We start from the raw sequence: 8,332 nt of genomic DNA on the forward strand, positions 1-8,332 counted from the left end.
TCCTGATGTTGTTCCAGCAGACTTTCACCTGTTTGGTTTCCTAAAAGCAGACCTTGGAGGATGAATATTCACCTTTGACGAAGAAATGCATTCGTGGCTCACAGTTCAGCCTAAATCATTTTTTAAATAAGGGAGTACAAAATCTTGCTGACAGTTGAACAAAGTGTATTGAAAAGCAAGGAGATTGTGTTGAAAAATTATGTATTTGTCTTTTCTTAAAGTTGATTAAAATAAATTCTACAGCCAAAGCATGGATAATTTTTGACTCACCTTCACAGACGCTTGAGAAGACAATACTTTCCTGCTTCCACTGAAGTAAGGGAAGTGTATCATATATCATGTGGATTTTCCCAATGTGAGTGGAGCTGAACCCTTTCACTAGTGGAGAATTTGCCACATTGTTTTCCCCTCCACTAAAGTGACTAGAAACATTTTTGGGTGGCCACTGTCCTGGTATAAAAAGAACAACAGGAAGCACAGCCTCCAACACCAATCAATGGACATACAGAACAAGCAAATAATAAATATTTATTGCTTTATGTTACTGAAATATTGGGGCTATTGGTTACCTAGGCAAGACCTAGTCTGTTCTGACTGAAATTTACTGTTGTTAAGTGCAATCAAGTTGATTCTGACTCATAGTGACCCTGTACAGGGTTTCTGAGGAGTGGCTGGTGGATTTGAACTGTCAACCTTGTGGTTCACAGTCCAGTGCTGATCCTACAGTGCCACGTAATGATTACCTATATTTTAATTCATCATGGTGTACCCACTGGACAGGTTATCTAAATAGCCTGTTTATATTCTTCTTCAGTCTATATTTGGTCCAAATTTAATGAAATGAAATGGAGTGGACACTATATAGAATGGATAATGCCTGATATCTCAGTAGATGAAAGGTGTAATTATCCTTCTTAATTTCAATGATGAGTATCTTCAACAATAATGTTATTGATGTTAAGTACTGTCAAGTTGGTTCCGACTCATAGCAACCCGTATAGGGTTTCCAAGGATTGGTTGGTGGATTTGAAATGCTGACCTTGTGATTAGCAGTCCAGTGCTTATATTACAGTGTCACACCACTATGCCACAAGTACTTCTAGGACTTAAAAATGCTTGAAACAATGATAAATTTCTCTAAAACGTATCTTTTGATGAGGTAGGAATGTCACTAAAAGCACCACCACTGTAAATCTAGAAAGAATTACCTTTCAGAAGAGCCTCAGATTTAGTCATAAGGTTGTAGTAACTTGGTAACAAAATGAGAGATGACGAAGAACACAACTTTGGAGACAGCCATTCCCCATATGTACTATAAACAATTCACATCACTATTTCAACTTGAATATATCCACTTGTTTGGGGGCAAGAAGAATTTGAAAAAACTGTCCAATAATACACACCTTTTAGACATTAAAGAAAATCGGGTCTTCGTTTCAGTCTCAAAAGATGACAGGTGTATAATTTCATTGGGAGTAATTACAGAAGTTTTGAGTTAAGTAGTTTGGAGACAGAAGGGTTCTTTAAAAACAGAAAAAGCATCCCAAAGAAAACATACACAATTCTAGTTCATTTTATATAAAGGTGCTTATGTTGTTGCTGTTGTTAAGTGCCATAAAGTCGGTTCCACCTCATATCGACCCTGTATAGAGTTTTCAAGGAGCAGCTAATGGGTTTAAAGTGGGGACCTGGCAGCTAACCGTTCACTGCCTTTCATACAGTGCCACACCAGGTCTCCACAAATACTAATATAAGGCTTTAAAATGCTTGAAACACACATAGTGAAACTTGAGTGCAAACTCCTAAACAATTGTAATAATTTATGTTATGGCAAGAAAGAAAAGTCATTGCAGTAGTAATACATAAGGGGCTTTGACTGGAGTAGGTGGTCATCTACCATGATAGATGCAATTCCTGCTCAAAATCAAGACAGGAACCCCAAGATCCCTGTGGAAAAATTTGGGCAGGAACGTAGGAGATGACAGCACATGTTGATAAAGTAATGTCATGCTTCTCTGGAGAATACTGTCCTTCATCCATGGCTCCTGCTACTCTTAGTCCTTTATACACAGGGTGGGGAAAAGCAGAAACGTCACTCAAACTTCTGGACCTTTAAATCACCCTAGCCACAATTTCTCCACTATCATAAATCTTTTGATTATCACACCCCACACTCCTGACTGCCCTCTGTGCTTCTGTTCACTACAGGACATTTTTGGTGTTGAGCAGAAATATTGGGAATATCCATCTCAGATACAGAAAAACATTTGGCTAGTCTACATGTCCTTGTTAACCAAGCCACAAAAACATCTTCCTAGCTACTAATTATTCTCTTTCAGGAAAAAGACGCAGTCTGCTTCTGTAAAGATCTACAGTTTCAAAAACCCTATGGAGCAGTTCTCCTCTGTCCTACACGTAGGGTTGCTATGAGTCAGAATCTGCACAACAGCAGTGGGTTTGGTTTCATCTTTTTATTGTCCTCTTGATGTTGCTAATCAATCAGTATTCATGAAAGATTTACTTTTCACTTATCTCAGTTAAGTTTCAAAAATCTATTTTTGGTAAGTGAGATAGCTGTTTTGGTTGTGAAGTGCTGTCGAGTCGGTTCCAACCCATAGCGACCCTGTATAGGGTTTCTGAGGAGCAGCTGGTGACCTTGAACCACCGACCTTGCAGCTCAACCGGCTTTGCAGTCTGGCGCATTAACCCACAGCGCCACACCAGGAGATAGTGAATCCTTTTAAAAACAATGCCATTGAAAACACAAATGAGTGAACCTCATGTTATGGTTCCAAATAAAGTGTTACACACCTGTTCATGCCATGAGCAAACTGAAGCATGATGACTGTACAAAGTATTCAAACTGTATACACCATCACCTCAAATCCTAACTCTGCCACTTATTACATCTGAGAGCTGTAACAAGCCATTAGATTTATCTGAGAATTATAAGGCGGATTAAAGGATATATAATATATTAAGCACCAGATACCACACCTGGCACCTAAAAATGTTCAGTGAAGAATGGATATTGTCTTGATGGTGCAATGGTTAAAGCACTCAGCTGCTAACCAACAGGTTGGTGGTTGAAACCCACCAGCCACTGTATGGGAGAAAGATGAGACAGTCAGCTTCCATGAAGATTTGCTGTTGTTTGTTGTTGGTAAATGCTGTCAAGTCAATGCCAACCCATACTGACCCTGTATAGGGTTTTCCAAGGAGCAGCTGGTAAGTTTGAGCTGCTGACCTTTGCAGTCCAGTGTTATTAACACACAGTGCCATACCACGACTCCCCAAGAAGAATGAAAAACTTGGAAACTTTATAGGGCAGCTCTACTCTTGTCCTATATGGTCACAATGAGTCAGAATAGATTCAATGGCAGTGGGTTTTGGGCTTTTTATAATATGCATATATTCAGTTATTAGTATTACAAGTGTTCATGAGCTCTCAGTAACATATAGCAATATTTCTGACCACTCAAGCTTTTACCCATTTATGAGATCATTGTTTCCCCTAAAACGACTCCCTTTCTTAGACAGAATATGCCATGCATAATTTAATCTTTTATTGATGATTCAGAATCATCACTATGCATTTCAGTCATTATACTAAGCCGTAATGCCCTTGGTGGTTACAGAACTGGTAGTTACTACTGATAGCACTTATAAATAACAATCATTATCAACACCTTATTGGAATTATTTGAGTCTTAGGTCTGCCATCGCAGGTTACCTTTTTATTGATGAACTTTGGAACTAATCCTGATGATTCAAGATCATGCTTGTCTCCAGTTCTTTTGTCAACATATATTGGTTTAGGCTTTTTAGCCACGCCCATAATGACATCAGCTGCATTTGTATTTATAAAATTTTTTCCACTTTGTATTCCCATGACAGGGTGTTCACTCCTCAGTGGCACAGGTGGCTTTCTAGGTTCATTCCAATCAAACTTTTTTTCTGTGAAATGGAAGCAGAACATTCCATTCATAACTATAAAAATTGTTACTTGGTACTACTTACTACACTCAGTTGTACTACCATTAATCTTTTTGAGTTTTACTACTCTATTCAAACTTTAAGGTAAACAGTAATAATAAAGGGGGAAAAAAAGCATTATATAGTCAATTAATATGTTGAAAGGCAGTACAAAAGAACAGTATTCAAATCTAAGATGAAAGGATGAGCACCTCAAACCATAAGCTACTCATACATTCAATGGTTACTATGATAATGCTTTCTTATAAAGGTTTCAACAACAGATGTCCAGCTTTCCTATTTAAGTAAGTTTAGAGAGAGTACTAGTAGAGAGTATGGTATATAAAGATAAAGTGAAGAGTGATAAATTGCCCACCAAATAAACTTACTTTTGTAAGGGTTCAAGGGTCTTGAACTACATCTTGGACTATCCAATGACAGCCCTCCAGCACCACATACCTTACCAACTTATTCCCTGGACGTGTGAATTCATTTTCAAATTATCATAGGAAGAGTTCTAAACCTCTAGACAATCTCTGATTACCGAGAAAGATTTCTCTGAACCTAAACACTGTCTCATCTTCTTGCCAAGAGATGAAAAAATGTAAGTTATAATCAGATGGTGAAGGACCACCAGACACCCACTTTTGGCTTACTGTGGCCCTCACTGTCCCAGATCTCTAGGATCTAGATACTTGTTGTGTTTACATGCCGTTGAATCCATTTCCATCTCAGAGTGATCCAATCTGACAGTTTTCAAGGCTGTAGTTTTCACAGAAGCAGGCCCCTAGGCCTTTCTCCTATACAGCCTCTTGTAGTTGTTATTGTTAAATGCTGTCAAGTCGGTTCTGACTCAGAGCGACCCTGTACAGTGCTGGCCGTGCAGTTAAAGTTGGCCTTGCAGTCTAGCACATTAAACCGAGGTGCCACACTACAACTCTTGCTGTTGTTAAGTGCTGTTGAGTTGGTTCCAACCTATAGAGACCCTGTACAGGGTTTCCGAGGCTGTAAATCTTTACAGGAGCAGAAAGCCTCATCTTTCTCCCGCAGAAATGCTGGTAGTTTCGAACTCTTGAGCGTGAGGTTAGCAGTCCAAGTCGTAACCACTATGCTACCACAGCACTAGGGCTCTGCTGCTGCTGCTGCTGTTGTTATGTGCCATGAAGTCAGTTCTGATTCATAGCGACCCTGTACAGGATTTCTGAGGCTGTAAATCTTTACGGGAGCTGAAAGCCTCATCTTTCTCCTGCGGAACGGCTGGTAGTTTTGAACTGCTGGCGGATTCAAACTGTCAAACTTTTTTAAAGCAGCCTACCACTTAAACATTGTGCCACCTAAATCAGACTAAAATTAAATCAGATATAAAGTAGGAGACTTCATGAATGGGTTGTTGTTAAGGGCTGGAAAGTCAATTCTGACTCATAGTGACCCTGTATACGGTTTCTGGGAGTCCTGGTGTGGTGCTGTAAGGTAAGGACTGGACCCCAAGGTTGGTTTGAACTGCAAGGTAGACAGTAAAAAACTTACCAGTGGCTCCTCGGAAACCTGCTACAGGGTCACTATGAGTAGGAACTGACTTGACAGCACTTAACAACAAAAGGGTTTCTGAGATGCAGCTGGTTGGTTTGAACTGCCAACCTTGTGGTTTGCAGTCTGGTGCTTATACTATAGTACTACACCAGAAGTTCCATTCAAGGGCAGGCATACCCATTTCCTGAGTATGTAACATGTGTAATAAGTAGCAAAGTGTCCCACGCTTAGAAGAACCCCATACTTGGTTTGATGTTTTGATTTTGTTGTCTTGTGGTGATCAAGGAGCCTAACATTTTCAATTTGCATTGGACTTCACAAATTATGTGAGTGTATGAATATCAGAAAATTAGGCTACCAGGAAAATGAGGAGCAAATGAAGTGAGATCTGTTACAGTTATTCACAGAAGCAGCTTGCCCCTCTTCTAGTTAAGGCGTTCCTAGTTTCTTAAGGCAATAATGAGTACAAGTAGATGTTGGCTGTTGTTGGTTTTCTGTGGAGTTGGTTTCGATTCACAGCGACCCTGCATAGGGTTTCCGAGGCTGTACATCTTTACAGGAACAGAAAGCCTCATCTTTCTCCCATGGAACAGCTGGTAGTTTCGAACTGCTAAACTTGATGTTAGCAGCCTGATTCTTAACCACTACACTACCAGTTGTTGTTGTTAGGTGCCATCGAGTCGGCACTGACTCATAGTGACCTTATACACATCAGAACGAAACAACGTCCAATCCTAGGCCAACCTCACTGCTGTTGCCACATTTGAGTCCATCGATGGACGTTACCAGAGCCCCTTACAAATAAATGAATCTGTCTCTTTTTAGAAAGTTGGCTTTTGTGTGTATGTCTCGTAGCATCAAGGAAACGATGTAACATATCAAGCCCACCTAGGGTGTATAGTTTGCCAAAAGTGAAGCTTCTCCCTATGGTTATGAGCATTTCATGTCTCATAACCCTCTTTCGGGAGTCCCGGTGTGGTGCTGTGGGTTAATGCACTCAACTGCAAAGTTGCAAGGTCCGTGGCTCAAGCTCACCAGCTGCTCCTCAGAAACCCTGTACAGGGTTGCTATGGGTCAGAACCAACTTGATGGCACTTAACAACAACAGCAACAATCCTCTTTCATAACCTGTATCTCATGACAAAGGGTATGGTGTTATCAAGAGATAAATAAGTCTAAAAATACTTTCTCCTAGTCACTCAACTTCTGTTTAATATTAGGTAAAGCAGCTATCACTTGTGCACATTTAATAACATAATGCTAGCTAAATTGCTTGTTAACATTACTATTAAAAAGAAAGACCGATAAAACTTACTGGGTGGTAGAGGTTTTTCCTTTGAGTGTTTCTTTAGGAAATCCTTAGGTGAAGGGACTTGGACTTTTGCTGGTCCCATAGTTTTCATTGCAGTTTTCGTTTTCTGAATGTCATCTTTCACAGATGCCTTAAAAACTGATATGTACCTAACATTAAAATAATAATAAAGTTGTAGAAACTATCTTTCTAGTAAAATTATTTAAGTGTAACCAAGGATAGAAAGACCTGAGCCTTGTTGTCAGTTCAGGCAAGCTAACTGGAAGTTTTCCCTGAGCTCAAAGTGCTACAAAGGTAAAGTTGTTAATAACATTTACTTAATATCCTTTGAAATTTTGTACTATTGGTAGTGATGTCACCTCTTTCTTTTTGCTGACCAGACTAAAAGTTTATTAATTTCATTTTTATCTAAGAACCAGGTTTTCATTGATTTTTGTATGTTTTTCATTTTCTTGATTTCTGTTCTGATGTTTGCTATTTCTTCTCCTTACAATGGGTTCAATTTGTTTCTTTTTTGTTTTCTAATAAGCATGCTTATGATACTTAGTTTTTATTTTAAAGCTAAAAATTCCCTCTAAATTCTGCTTTAGCTGCTCCCCATAAATAATGATATGCCATGCTTTGAATTCAGCATAAAATATCCTTTTAATTCCTTTATATCTTCCTTAATTTAGAAGTCTGTTTAGACACGTTACTTCATTTCCAAATATATGAGGATTTCCCAGATAACTTTGCAATTGATTTCTAATTTATTTCCATAGTGGATAGAGAACAGACGTTATATGATTTTGATCCATTTACATTTTTTTGTTGTTGCTTGTTTTATGGCACGAAACTTAGTCTTATCTTGGTAAATGCTCTTTGTTCACTTGAAAAATAAATTAGTGTTCTGTGATGTTGACTGGAGTGTTCTATACCTAACAATTAGGTCAATTGGTCGAGAGCGTTAGTCAAGTGTTCTATATCTTTATTGATTTTCTGTCTACTTTTTCTGTTAATTATTGAAAGAGAGATGATGAAATCTCTGATTACACTTGTAAACTTGCCTAATTTTTGTTTCAGTTCTATTGGTTTTTCCTTCATATGTTTTGAACTTCTGGTTTTAGATGAGTACTATTTTGGAGGCCTGATGTGGCACTATAGGTTAAGCACTGGACTGCTAACCACAAGGTCAGCAGTTCAAACCCACCAACTGCCCATCAGAAATCCTATACAGGGTTGCTATTAGTCAGAAATGACTCAACAGCACTTAGCATCTACAGCAGCATATATTTAGGTTCATTACATCTTCTTAAAAAACTGTCTCCTTTATCATTATACAATAACGTCCCTTTTAATATTCTGCACTTTAAAAATCTACTTTGCCTAATATTAATATAGCCACTCTGGCATTTGTTTGATTTGTCATTCCATAGTACATTTTTTCCATTTCTAGACTTTTATTTTAAACGGGACTTACTTACAGACATCAAAGAATGTTTAACCAGCGAATGGTCTCTCAGTCTCTTTCATTTG

At 38.6% G+C, this 8,332-nt stretch overlaps 1 protein-coding gene across 1 annotated transcript in view; it reads right to left on the bottom strand.

Moving 5' to 3' along the window:
• ENKUR (enkurin, TRPC channel interacting protein) overlaps window positions 1-8,332 on the bottom strand; it is an 80,972-nt gene that overhangs the window by 33,677 nt on the left and 38,963 nt on the right. The window contains exons 3-4 of the mRNA XM_006871653.1: window positions 6,821-6,966; window positions 3,734-3,957 (exon numbers count right to left, since the gene is read on the bottom strand). Coding sequence (XP_006871715.1) covers window positions 3,734-3,957; window positions 6,821-6,966 — 370 coding nt within the window. The remainder of the gene's footprint in view (window positions 1-3,733; window positions 3,958-6,820; window positions 6,967-8,332) is intronic.

The sequence above is a fragment of the Chrysochloris asiatica genome, unplaced genomic scaffold, assembly GCF_000296735.1.
Source record: "Chrysochloris asiatica unplaced genomic scaffold, ChrAsi1.0 scaffold00172, whole genome shotgun sequence".
In the NCBI taxonomy this organism is placed as follows: Eukaryota; Metazoa; Chordata; class Mammalia; order Afrosoricida; family Chrysochloridae; genus Chrysochloris; species Chrysochloris asiatica.